At 42.7% G+C, this 14,262-nt stretch overlaps 1 protein-coding gene across 3 annotated transcripts in view; it reads right to left on the reverse strand.

The window, feature by feature from the left end:
* The window catches only part of LOC137323711 (neurabin-1-like), a 105,087-nt gene that overhangs the window by 37,350 nt on the left and 53,475 nt on the right, over window positions 1-14,262 (reverse strand). For all 3 annotated transcript variants that reach the window (XM_067987535.1, XM_067987534.1, XM_067987536.1), the window contains 3 exons: window positions 13,294-13,441; window positions 8,675-8,725; window positions 3,251-3,402 (listed from right to left, as the gene is read on the reverse strand). In XM_067987535.1, coding sequence (XP_067843636.1) covers window positions 3,251-3,402; window positions 8,675-8,725; window positions 13,294-13,441 — 351 coding nt within the window. The remainder of the gene's footprint in view (window positions 1-3,250; window positions 3,403-8,674; window positions 8,726-13,293; window positions 13,442-14,262) is intronic.

A 14,262-nucleotide genomic window follows, 5' to 3' on the forward strand; every position in this document is an offset into this window, starting at 1 on the left:
CTAGATGGGAAAGTAAGATGTGAGGACACAGAGTCTGCAAAGGGATTATAGACAGGTTAAGCGAGTGGGCAAAAAGGTGGCAGATGGAGTATAATGTGGGTAAATGTGAGGTTATTCACTTTGGTAGGAAAAAATAGAAAAACGGAATATTTTTTAAATGGTGAGAAACTACTAAATATCGGTGTTCAGAGGGGTTTGGGTGTCCTTGTACACAAAACACAGAAAGTTAACATGCAGGTACAAGCAAGCAATTAAGGCGGCAAATGGTATGTTGGCCTTTTTTGCAAGGGGGTTGGAGTACAACAGTAAGGGAGCCTTGCTGCAACCGTACAGGGCTTTGATGAGACCACATGAAAATGACGACAAAGGCTATAAATTAGACCGTTGGGCTCCCCGAACCTCCAGTGACGAATTCACGCCACAATTTGCTGGAAACTAATTAGAATACGCCGTTGCGAGCATTGCAGCGGATCTGGAACTGCACACCCAATGTCTGGTACATATCCAAGGTGCCAGGGTCTGACCCAGAACAGAACAACAGGTTAATTAATGTTTCCATAAAAGTAAAAGATGAGTAATTCGTGCAGGTTACCTATTTTCATATTTTAATAATTGATTGGCATTAATTAAGTTAGTTTTCTTATTTTGTAATTAATTCTCGTTGTTTATAATCGGGACGGCTCGAAAGGACACCAATCTGCTAAAGCAAGGGCCGCTTATTGTTGTTGCAAATCCTGGAGTCTGGTAAATTTCATTTCTGACAGTCCATCTTATCAATAAGTGGCTGGTTGCTTTAGTTTAACAAAGTTGTGACATTAAAGGCTGATGGAGAAACTGAACTTGTTAGCTCCTCGCACATGCAACCCATGCTTCCATATAATAACGGTTTATTTCACTCCCATTCCACCTCAAACAGGGTTGCCGCATCGACCTGACTTGAAGTTAGTGTGCCAGACGCTTTATTGGCCGAATGCTTAGAGTTCAATTATTTACATACTGCACTTCTATCAAAGATTGAATTTATTTGGTAAAATTGTTTATATTTCCTTTCTTGATAAGATGGAATAGCATGAAAGCAGATTCCTCTAACCCACACTGAACATCAGGAAGTCCTTCCATCTCCCGTTATTACACTTATATTTTTAAATAAATCAATACAATAATTTGACCTGTAATCAGTTTGTGCTAAAATAGCTGCATTTGAGTATAACGCTCCTTCATTTTAGACCCAGTGAATTTTATTTAGTGGCAACTTCATGCAAACTGCATCAAAACATGCTAAGTAACTGAACACGTTACTGATTTTGAGCCCTCCAGCAACATTCTGTAATGGTCAAAGTGGCTGGGGCGGTCACAGTGGCGTTAATTCAGCAAATTCGATTTTGCCTTTGATTTTAATTTTAATTTGGGGGGGGGGGGGGAGGCAGAGCTATGATAATTAATTGTTCAAGATTTTCGGTGCGGGTCACTGTGGAGCAGCGCAAAAGTCCCAGCAAATTATGCATGGCATACGTAATGGCATAAGTCACTCATGCCATAATAATGCTGTATGAAGGAATGGTGCAAGTTTTCAGCAAATTCAGGCCCATTGAGAATTTTAACTATTAAGGACATTTATTTATAAAAGTTGAATAATTTTTCAGATATGGAAATGATATAGATAATAAGATTGTTCCTAATACCTTTCAGAAGGAAAGCACAAGATATGACTATAGTTCCTTCATGCTTTTTGTCTATGATGATATTTAGAAAAACACTGACCTTAATTAGCACAGACATTAATTTCACATGTGCAGCACACCACCAGAACAAGTGTATTAAACTGGCAGGTTTGTTTCTTTACTTTTTGTTCTTTTCGTTTATTAGTTTTGAGAAAAAAATGGCACATGTTGGTGAGATCCTATTACATGATCTGTAGCCAGCAGAAAATAGAAATGCAAGATATGCAGCCAGCCTTGAACTTCATCCCATCACTTGCAAGTTCTGAAACTGGCAGATGAAAAAGTCAGCTTATATATATGTATGCACTACAGCCTGCTCCTCTTAAACCAATGATCAAATAAATTCAAATTTTCAGAAGGCTTTCAATAAAGTTGTCACACAAGAGCCTTGATAGAAAAGTTCAGGCTTATAAGAGGAAATGTAACAGTGTGGATAGAAAGTTGATTGACAGACAGGAAACACAGTTAGGGTAAATGGGTGTTGCTCAGAATGGAGAAGGGTTGGAAGTGGTATACCCAAAGGGTCAGTACTGGATCCACTTTTGTACCCAGTGTATACAGATGATTTGGACATGGATTTAGGGGGGAAAATCTCAAAAACTGATGACATAAAAATAGGAGGTTTGGCAAACATTGAGGAGGGCTGGAAAAGAAGACAGAAGACAGACAGGTTGGCAAAATGGGCAGACAACTGGCAAATGCAATTTAATGTGGATATATATGAGGCAATGCATTTCTGGAGGAAAATAAACAAGGAATGGGAGTATACACTTAATGGAAAGACACTGAAGGGTGTGGATAAACATGGACACCTTGTTGTTCAAATATATAATTTCAAAAAAGAATGAGTATAGTAGATGAATCCATTAAAAAGACAAATGCAACTAGGGGCATAGAATACAAGAGTAATGAAATAATGATAAGTTTACAAAAAATTGGCTAGGCCACAGCTAAGTGTCTAGTTTTGGTACCCTATTATAGAATGGACATTAAAGATAATGGAAGTGTAGATTCACCAGGATGGGAAACCAAGGAGAGACTTGAGACACCAGGACTATTTCCACAGGAACAGAGAACACTGATGAGATTTAATGGAGGCTTTTAAAATAATGAAGAGTTTTGATCAAGTGAATAGGGAAGGTCTATTTCCTGTTTGGAGAGGCAGTGAAGAGGGGTCATCAATTTAAAATTATCACAGAGTGAAGAGAGAAATTAGGAGAAATGTCTTTACAGAGGTTTGTTGGAATATAGAATACTTTGCCACGGGGAGTGGTAGAGGCAGAAACCATTGTATTTTCTGAAGGAAAATTGGATAAATGTTTGAAGCAGAGGAAGATACAAGTGAACTTACAAGTGTGGCAAACTTCTCTGATTTTAAATTATCTGATAATTCATTTTTAGCATTAAATTCCCAATTTGTTTTATCTACTTCAAATTGTTGGATAATGAATTTTTTAGTGCAAAACATGAATAAATTGACTGTATTCACAATGATATGTCAAAAATATATCATAAATGATAGTGTTTACCTGTATAGTTTCACAATCATCACCAGTTCCAAAAGATTCCTTTAGTTTGAATCTAGATGGAGGCTGTCTTTTAACTTTCAAAGCAAGCTGCGCTCTTGCTTTGTGTGAACTTGTATCTAATCGCTTGGTTTCTGGAACAGCCTCATCAAAATCTGAAATGTTAAAATAGTTTGTAAAGATATTTACAATTTTAGAACTCAGCAAAATACCTAATTTTTGGACAGGGCATTTGAGAGTTAATCTCAAGGGGAAAAAAAAGTTAATCTAGCCTACTGCTATTATTTATTTGGTAGCATTCTTCCCCGAGTCTGGGTTGTGGGTTCAAACTTGACTTTAGGACTTAAACATATAATCAAAGCTCCAGTGAAGCACAGGAGGGCTGCACTGTTGGAGACATAAACCTTTGCATGAGAGAATAAATGAGACCCCATATGATTTCTCCTGTGGTTTAGGTGGATGTAAAAGATCCTCTGGGAATCCTCTGGGTGATCATAACATGATGAATTTCACATTGCGTTTGAGTGTGTTGTAGTTAAATCCAAAACTAAGATCTTAAATTTAAACAAGGCCAATTATGTAGGCATGAGGGGCGAGTTGGCTAACGTAGACTGGGAAATCAGATTAAATGATATGACCGTAGATAAGCAATGGCAAACATTTAAAGAAATAATTCATAATTTTTTTTTTATTCGTTCATTGGATGTGAGGGTCGCTGGCAAGGTCGGCATTTATTGCCCAGCCCTAATTGCCCTTGAGAAGGTGGTGGTGAGCCGCCTTCTTGAACCGCTGCAGTCCGTGTGGTGATGGTTCTCCCACAGTGCTGTTAGGAAGGGAGTTCCAGGATTTTGACCCAGCGATGATGAAGGAACGGCAATATATTTCCAAGTCGGGATGGTGTGTGACTTGGAGGGAAGCGTGCACGTGGTGTTGTTCCCATGTGTCTGCTGCTCTTGTCCTTCTAGGTGGTAGAGGTCGCGGGTTTGGGAGGAGCTGTCAAAGAAGCCTTAGCGAATTGCTGCAGTGCATCCTGTGGATGGTACACACTGTAGCCACTGTGCGCCGGTGGTGAAGGGAGTGAATGTTTAGGGTGGTGGATGGGGTGCCAATCAAGCGGGCCGCTTTGTCCTGGATGGTGTCGAGCTTCTTGAGCGTTGTTGGAGCTGCACTCATCCAGGCAAGTGGAGATTATTCCATCACACTCCTGACTTGTGCCTTGTAGATGGTGGAAAGGCTTTGGGGAGTCCGGAGGTGAGTCACTCGCCGCAGAATACCCAGCCTCTGACCTGCTCTTGTAACCACAGTATTTATATGGCTGGTCCAGTTAAGTTTCTCGTCAATGGTGACCCCCAGGATGTTGATGGCGGGGGATTCGGCGATGGTAAGGCCGTTGAATGTCAAGGGGAGGTGGTGAGACTCTCTCTTGTTGGAGATGGTCATTGCCTGGCACTTATCTGGCGCGAATGTTACTTGCCACTTATCAACGCAAGCCTGGATGTTGTCCAGGTCATGCTGCATGCGGGCTCGGACTGCTTCATTATCTGAGGGGTTGCGAATGGAACTGAACACTGTGCAATCATCAGCGAACATCCCCATTTCTGACCTTATGATGGAGGGAAGGTCATTGATGAAGCAGCTGAAGACAGTTGGGTCTCGGACACTGCCTGAAGAACTCCTGCAGCAATGCCCTGGGGCTGAGATGATTGGCCTCCAACAACCACTACCATCTTCCTTTGTGCTAGGTATGACTCCAGCCACTGGAGAGTTTTCCCCGATTCCCATTGACTTCAATTTTACTCGGGCTCCTTGGTGCTGTAACGAGGTCTGGAGCCGAGTGGTCTTGGCGGAACCCAAACTGAGCATCGGTGAGCAGGTTATTGGTGAGTAAGTGCCGCTTGATAGCACGGTCGACGACACCTTCCATCACTTTGCTGATGATTGAGAGTAGACTGATGGGGCGGTAATTGGCCGGATTGGATTTGTCCTGCTTCTTGTGGGCAGGACATACCTGGGCAATTTTCTACATTGTCAGGTAGATGCCAGTGTTGTAGCTGTACTGGAACAGCTTGGCTAGAGACGCAGCTAGTTCTGGAGCACAAGTCTTCAGCACTACAGCTAGGATGTTGTCGGGGCCCATAGCCTTCGCTGTATCCAGTGCACTCAGCCGTTTCTTGACATCACGTGGAGTGAATCGAATTGGCTGAAGACTGGCTTCTGTGATGGTGGGGCTATCGGGAGGAGGCCGAGATGGATCATCCACTCGGCACTTCTGGCTGAAGATGGTTGCAAACGCTTCAGCCTTGTCTTTTGCACTCACGTGCTGGACTCCGCCATCATTGAGGATGGGGATGTTTGCAGAGCATCCTCCTCCCGTTAGTTGTTTAATTATCCACCACCTTTCACGACTGGATATGGCAGGACTGCAGAGCTTTGATCTGATCTGTTGGTTGTGGAATCGCTTAGCTCTGTCTATAGCATGTTGCTTCCGCTGTTTAGCATGCATGTAGTCCTGAGTTGTAGCTTCACCAGGTTGGCACCTCATTTTTAGGTACGCCTGGTGCTGCTCCTGGCATGCTCTTTTACACCCCTCATTGAACCAGGGTTGATCCCCTGGTTTGTTGGCAATGGTACAGTGAGGAATATGCCAGGCCATGAGGTTACAGATTGTGCTGGAATACAATTCTGCTGCTGCTGATGGCCCACAGTGCCTCATGGAGGCCCAGTTTTGTGCTGCTAGATCTGTTCTAAATCTATCCCATTTAGCACGGCGGTAGTGCCCCACAACACGTTGGATGGTGTCCTCAGTGCGAAGACGGGACTTCATCTCCACGAGGACTGTGCAGTGGTCACTCCTACCAATGCTGTCATGGACAGATACATTTGCAACAGGTAGATTGGTGAGGACGAAGTCAAGTAAGTTTTTCCCTCGTGTTGGTTCGCTCACCACCTGCTGCAAGCCCAGTCTGGCAGCTGTATCCTTCAGGACTCGGCCAGCTCGGTCAGTAGTGGTGCTACCGAGCCACTCTTGGTGATGGACATTGAAGTCCCCCACCCAGAGCATATTTTATGCCTTGCTACCCTCAGTGCTTCCTCCAAGTGGTGCTCAACATGGAGGAGGACTGATTCATCAGCTGAGGGAGGACGGTAGGTGGTAATCAGCAGGCGGTTTCCTTGCCCATTGCTACAGCCACTGCTTACAAGCTAAAGCGCGACAGGATTTTTTTCTTTTTGTGTAGAATATATAAACATTACAAAATGGCTAAGGGACAGGAAACAGAGTAGTGGTGAACGGTTGTTTTTCAGAATGGAGGGAGGTGTATAATGGTGTTCTCCAGGGGTCAGTGCTGGGACCACTGCTTTTCTTGATCTATATTAATGACTTGGGCTTGGGTGTTCAAAATTTGCAGATGACACAAAACTTGGAAGGGTAGTAAACAGTGAGGAGGATAATGATAGACTTGAAGAGGATATCGACAGGCTGGTGGCATGGGGGGGGGACACATGGCAGATGAAATTTAACGCAGAAATGTGTGAAGTGATACATTTCGGTCAGAAGAATGAGAGGCAATATAAACTAGAGGGCACAACTCTAAAAGGGGTACAGAAACAGGGAGATGTGGGGGTATGTGCGCACAAATCATTGAAGCTGACAGGTTGAGAAAGTGGTTAGAAAAGCATACGAGATCCTGGGCTTTATAAATAGAGGCACAGAGTACAAAAGTGTGGAAGTCATGATGAACCTTTATAAAGCACTGGCTCGGCCACAACTGGAGTATTGTGTCCAGTTCTGGGCACCGCACTTCAGGAAAGATGTGAAGGGCCTTAGAAAGGGTGCAGAAGAGATTTACTAGCATGATTCCAGGGATGAGGGGCTTTAGTTATGTGGACAGACTGGAGAAGCTGGGGTTGTTCTCCTTGGAACAGAGACGTTGTGAGGAGATTTGATAGAGTATTCAAAAGTCATGAAGGGTCTACGCAGAGTCGATAGAAAGAAACTGTTCCCATTGGAGGAAGAGTCAAGGACCAGAGGACATAGATTTAAGGTGATTGGCAAAAGAAGCAAAGGTGACATGTGGAAAAACATTTTTACACAATGACTGGTTAGGATCTGGAACGCACTGCCTGAGGGGGTGGTGGAGGCAGATTCAATCATAGCCTTCAAAAGGGAAATGGAAAAGTACTTGAAAGGAAAAAAATTGCAGGGCTCCGGGGAAAGGGCGGGGGAGTGGGACTAGCTGGATTGTTCTTGCATAGATCTGGCTCGGATTCGATGGGTCGAATGGCCTCCTTCCAAGCTGTAACCTTTCTATGATTCTATTATAAGGTCATTTTGTACACAAGGTGGAGTAATTATATGTTCTATCTTTCTGCATAACAATTGTTCCAAGATTTATATAAACATTTAATTCTGTGTTTCAATATATGGATATGGGCAAAGCAATGTTTACAGGATTACCTATTTTACTTTTATCAGGGCTCAATGCTACGTTTTTGTAACATATATTATGCCCATAGCATACAACGAAAGAAACACATCACTGCAGTTCAAATCACATAATACAGAAGAATCTCAACTCAAATGACATGATATCACCAGAGATAACTATCTGCTCCTGACAGCCATGGCAAATGCTACTAACTTAAAAAAGGTCAGCTTGCTGAAAATGGAATAAAAACACTCTGCAACTTATAGCTATTTGCAAAGCATATTACAGTATATTTCAAGGAGTACAGGTTAATACCATAGATGTTACAGTGCCATTTTAGGACCACATTGTGTGTATTCCTAGATAGTACAGTACAGACCAAATCACCATGAGACACCTTGTCCAATACTACAACTATCTTTGGTACCTGTAACTCCATGCCCACCCCTCCCATCTATTGTGCCTTGGTGAAACAACACTACCATCTAGTGCTCTTACATTAGCCAAAACAAATTCTGTGTACTACCTTTATCCAACTGGCAAAATCATAGTGCGTACATGGCTTTGCCTGTGGAATATATATGTTATCGGGAAATTTTCCTTTCAGATTTTTTTTGGAACTGGTATTGGGAGACGAGACTATCCTAGCATCTTTCATGGCGTGAAATTCATCTATTACCCAAGAGATTTTTGGATCTCGTTAGTGGTCTCTGAATCCCTCTCTGATAAAATAGTGCTGCTTTCTCCTACTCTTACTGTTACAAAACACATCAGGAGGGCCAAGACGACTCCAGTACACAATGGGCAAGCTGAGGAGGGCTGATCAGTGGATAAATATCTTAAGCACTCCAAAAGCCCACCAACATGATTTAAGCTTACTTTAACATGAAGACATATATGCAGACATATAAATGTAATTAATGTTTGCGGTTGCTCTCAAACGGTAATATATAAATTTATGAGAAACTGTTTAACAATTTATCTTAGTGCACCAACTTACCACAGATTTTGGAAGTGTTGCTACATTCCCATTCCACAGCAGCTTTTGGAGCTTTTCAAAAAAGAGAAAACATATTTTAATGGTGACATGTTTAATGATTAGAAACACTATTGATCAAAATGTTTAATTATAGAAAAAATAATAATTTGGAGTGGATAGAACAGTTACCATATTTTCTGTTCACCTATGGGTTCTTAAATCTGGGGTTGATTCAAACTAAGGGCACAAAATTAATCATTCTCTGGTAGCTCTAAGGATCCTTTGTTAAATAAGTTTGAGTGGTCTCAAACTAGCGCCCAAGCACAGATCCCGTAGCGCAAAACTACACACAATTTGGCTATCATACTCGACAGGCATGAGAAGTGGAAAGAGACATATTTTTGGGGCAGACAACACTGCATTTGGCTGTGTTGTGCTTGATTTGGGAGCACATGAAGCAAACTCTTGATGCCAAAAGTTAAAAAAGTGTGCTCCATCCCCAGTACTGGTATTCACTGCTTGTTGAGCACAAGTAGTCAAAAAAAGATACAGACATTTTAGAAAGAGTAAATTTAGAAACGTACTTCTTCTACACATTGCATCCTTCACACTTTACTAGGGATGGGAAGAAATCAAAATAAAGAACAACATCTCCAGGGCATTTTACGACATCAAGCCTTTGGAGGCATCCCCCACATACTGCTACACCCTGGAGCATCAATTTGCTTTTCCCAGTATTGGGGTAAACTGGTCTCACTCCTCAACGTCACAAGTCCAAGCAGCTGAACTCCTAGGGCAGACGATGTTTTGGACAAGTCGTCGTACAAGTTCACATAGGATTTCTTGTCAGCAGGTATCCCTGCTGAAGCAGTGGCAAACTTCTCTAACGTTTAGTTGAGGACCTTTTTTCAGAATGCCTCAATGCAGCAGCCACTTACAATCGATGCCCAAAATACAGCCACATGGTCCACTGGCAGGTGAGATAACATCTTCTGTCACCTGCGACAACCAAGGGCGTTCACCCGATCAGGAAACGGAAGAGAGTGTCGAACAAATTTAATTCCATCTACGATCTCAGAGAACTGAATAGGTTCCTCCACAAGGGAAAGTTTAAGATAATGGTCACTGCCTCAGGTCATGCCTCCCAAAGACTGGCTGGCCACAACAAACTTTAAGGGTGCCGGGTTTCACATCACCATTTAGCCACATCATTGCAGGTTCAGCTATGAGTGCGGGGTGCACCTTTTTGGCTTTTCCTCGAATCCCAGGGTCTTCATGAAATGCCTGTCTATCAGCACAGTGAATTTCAGGATGTTTGCTACTTAACATTATTGATTGTTGAATTTCCTACCAAGAGGTTGCTCACATGGTGATCCAGCAAATGCTCACCATATTACAGAGTATGGCTTTATCAACTATAAAAAGTCTCATGACATTCTTACCCTTCCACGAGTGATTTGTAGCCCTTGAGCCTCTTCATTAGTTGAAGATCACATCACTACCATGGTCTGTGGGTGATGGCTATCTTCACCATTTAGAAGCCTTGACAGTTTATGAGATCACTGGAGTTGAGCTTTTTTTGGCGTTGGTTTCCTGTGTTCCAACTGCATTGACATATTAAGTTTCAGCACTGATGGTCCGAGGAGCAAAAGGGCATATGGCTACAACAGCCAGCTACTCAAATAGTGACAGATACCACCATATCAAAATGGGGGCTGGTGGGAAGAAAGAGTGGCACACATACAGGATAACTGTACTTAGGGCACATTGGACAGTGAATTTTATTCGTTCATGGGATGTGGGCGTCGCTGGCAAGGCCGGCATTTATTGCCCGTCCCTAACTGTCCTTGAGAAAGTGGTGACGAGCTGCCTTCTTGAGCCACTGCAGTCCGTGCGGTGAAGGTTCTCCCACTGTGCTGTTAGGTAGGGAGTTCCAGGATTTTGACCCAGCGACGATGAAGGAACGGCGATATATTTCCAAGTCGGGATGGTGTGTGACTTGGAGGGGAATGTGCAGGTAGTGTTGTTCCTATGTGTCTGCTGCTCTTGTCCTTCTAGGTGGTAGAGGTCGTGGGTTTGGGAGGTGCTGTCGAAGAAGCCTTGGTGAGTTGCTATTGTGCATCCTGTCGATGGTACACACTGCAGCCACAGTGCGCCTGTGGTGAAGGGAGTGAATGTTTAGGGTGGTGGATGGGGTGCCAATCAAGTGGGCTGCTTTGTCCTGGATGGTGTTGAGCTTCTTGAGTGTTGGTGGAGCTGCACTCATCCAGGCAAGTGGAGATTATTCCATCACACTCCTGACTTGTGCCTTGTAGATGGTGGAAAGGCTTTGGGGAGTCCGGAGGTGAGTCACTCGCCGTAGAATACACAGCCTCTGACCTGCTCTTGTAGCCACAGTATTTATGTGGCTGGTCCAGTTAAGTTTCTGGTCAATGGTGACCCCCAGGATGTTGATGGTGGGGGATTCGGTGATGGTAATGCCGTTCAATGTCAAGGGGAGGTGGTTAGACACTCTCTTGTTGGAGATGGTCATTGCCTGGCACTTGTCTGGCGCGAATGTTACTTGCCACTTATCAGCCCAAGCCTGGATGTTGTTCAGGTCTTGCTGCATGCAGGCATGGACTGCTTCATTATCTGAGGGTTGCGAATGGAACTGAACACTGTACAATCTTAGCAAACATCCCCATTTCTGACCTTATGATGGAAGGAAGGTCATTGATGAAGCAGCTGAAGATGGTTGGGCCTAGGACACCGCCCTGAGGAACTCCTGCAGCGGTGAATGAGTCTACCTAGAATAGTTACTTTGCCTCAGTTTTTACCAGGGAGACTAACATGGCAGACATGACATTAGAAGAGGTCAAAAAGGATATGAAGACATTTAAGACAGGAGGGAAATAATTGATAAACTGGACAAACTTAGGATAAAACCACAGGGCCGGATGGATTCCATCCACACAGACTCAAAGAAGCTAAGAGATAGCAGAGGCACTGGTATATATAAATATTCAATGGAGCAGTGCCAGAGGACTGACATTCTTCCTATTGCAAAAAGGGAGATAGAACCAACTTTCAGAATGATCGTGTAAATGGCAAATGAATTTCAATATAGATAATCGAGAAGTGGTGCATTTTGGTAGGAGGAATAAGGAGGCCACCTACTCCTTGGAAAATAAGATTCTAGATTGGTTGAGGCACAAAGGGATCTAGGGGTACAGATTCACAAATCATTAAAAGTAGCAATGCAGGTTAACAAAGCACCGGGGTTTATTTCTAGAGAAATAGAATTCAAAAGCAGAGAAATTTTGTTGAACTTATTACAGAACCTTGGTTCGACCAAACTATGGTCTCCATGTTACAAAATGGATATAGAAGCACTGAAGAAAGTGTAAAAATTTTTTACAAGGCTGATAGCTTTACCCTCTCTGTTCTGGTATCAGGAAAGATTGAACAGAATCGAGCTCTTTCTTCTAGAAAACAGAAGACTGAGAGTTGACCTGATAGAGGTCTTTAAAATTATGAAGGGGGTTCGATAGGCTAGACATGGAGAAGATTGTTTCCATTTGTGGGAGAGTCCAAAGCTAGGGGCCATAAACATAAAATAGTCACTAATAAATCCAATAAGGAATTCAGGAAAAACTTCTTTATTCATAAAGTGGTGAGAATGTGGAACTTGCTACCACACGGAGTGGTTGAGGCGATTAGCATAGATACATTTAAGGGGAAGCTAGATAAGTACATGAGGGAGAAAGGAATAGAAGGATATGTTGATAGGGTGAGATAAACTAAGGTGGGAGGAGGCCTGCGTGGAGCATAAACACCGGCATAGACCTGTTGGGCCGAACAGCTTGTTTCTATGCTGTAAAATGCTATATAATTCTATGTAAACTCCTCCAATAATCATGGCAGTTACTTATCTTGTATGGCTTCAAGCCATTCACCAAGTTTCAGCTTGTACCTTTAAGTTTGCATCATCATCATCTTATTGGCAGAAGACACTTGGGATCAATGAAAGGTCATTCCACTGGTTTTACAGTTGCCCAATGGGTATCTTTGAGACAAGTTTTCATAGATAGTATGCAACTACTGAATGATCCACATACTTTTATTAAACATTATTGTTTGGACTTAGCAGCCATGGAAGACACCAAATTTGGGCAGATCTGTCCTCACTGCTGGAGTTCATTCCCACACAAGGATCACCCTACCTTGCGCCCTACTTATTACAGTCTTCAGCAATGTGTGGAGAATGTGATATGTAGAAGACAGAAAGATTATGTACATTGTAGGGCATTCTTCATTCTCGGTGGTATACTCCACAATATGCTGCCAATCAGCTATCCCTTCAGGCTTTGCAGAAGGTACAGTACAGCTACTTTATGTTTTGAGATAACTTTGGATGAAATGAACTGATACTGCACTACATCAGGAATGGTCTCTTACATGCTACATGAGAATGGGAAGAGTCACATGGGGACATCTCCTATATCATGACAACATAAAATGTGAAAAATAAGATTGCCCCTTATGCAATTTAATCACAGCAAAAACGTGCCCCATTCTATTGGTGTGTGGAGTCTGCTCCTCAGAGAATAAAGGCAACACTACAAAAGGTCTTTTCCCCTTTATGTATTCTGACTTACTTTGGTTTGAGTCATCTCCCTCATTATTGTAAATATCTTCAAACTGCTCTAGACTCCCAAACACAGGTTTCACTTTGTGCAGTTCATTGCTGCTGTGCAATGGAAGCATCTGTCCAGTGGAATGTAGTTCATTTTTCAGTTCCAGTATCTGAAGAATACACATCATAGTATCAGAAGAATACACATCATAGTATCACAGTAGGTACAGCACGAGAGGCGGCCATTCGGCCCATCGTGCCTTTGCCGGCTCTTTGAAACAGCTATCCAATTAGTCCCATTCCCCTGCTCTTTCCTCATAGCCCTGTAAATTTTTTCCCTTGAAATATTTATCTAATTCCCTTTTGAAAGTTACTATTGAATTTGCTTCCACCACCCTTTCAGACAGTGCATTCCAAATCATTACAACTCGCTGTGTAAAAAAATGTTTCCTCATGTCGCCTCTGGCTCTTTTGCTGATCACCTTAAATCTGTGTCCTCTGGTTACCGACCCTTCTGCCATTGGAAACAGTTTCTCCTTATTTATTCTGTCAAAATCGGTCATGATTTTGAACACCTATATCAAACCTTCTCTGTTCTAAGGAGAACAACTCCAACTTCTCCAATCTCTCTACATAACTGAAGTACCTCATGCCTGGCTCCATTCTAGTAAATCTCTTCTGCACCCTCTCTAAAGGTCTTGACATCCTTCCTAAAGTGTGGTGCCCAGAATTGAAGACAATAATCCAGCTGAGGATAACCAGTGTTTTATAAAAGTTTAGCATAACTTCCTTGCTTTTGTGCTCTATGCCTCTATTAATAAAGCCCAGGATCCCATACGCTTTTTTTTTAAAAAAGCCTTCTCAATTTGTCCTGCCACCTTCAGAGATTTGTGTATGTGCACCCCCCAGATCTCTCTGTTCCTGCACCCCCTTTAAAATGGTAACATTTAGTTTATGTTGCCTCTCCTCATTCTTCCTACCAAAATGCATC

The sequence above is a fragment of the Heptranchias perlo genome, chromosome 7 (assembly GCF_035084215.1).
Source record: "Heptranchias perlo isolate sHepPer1 chromosome 7, sHepPer1.hap1, whole genome shotgun sequence".
Lineage (NCBI taxonomy): Eukaryota > Metazoa > Chordata > Chondrichthyes > Hexanchiformes > Hexanchidae > Heptranchias > Heptranchias perlo.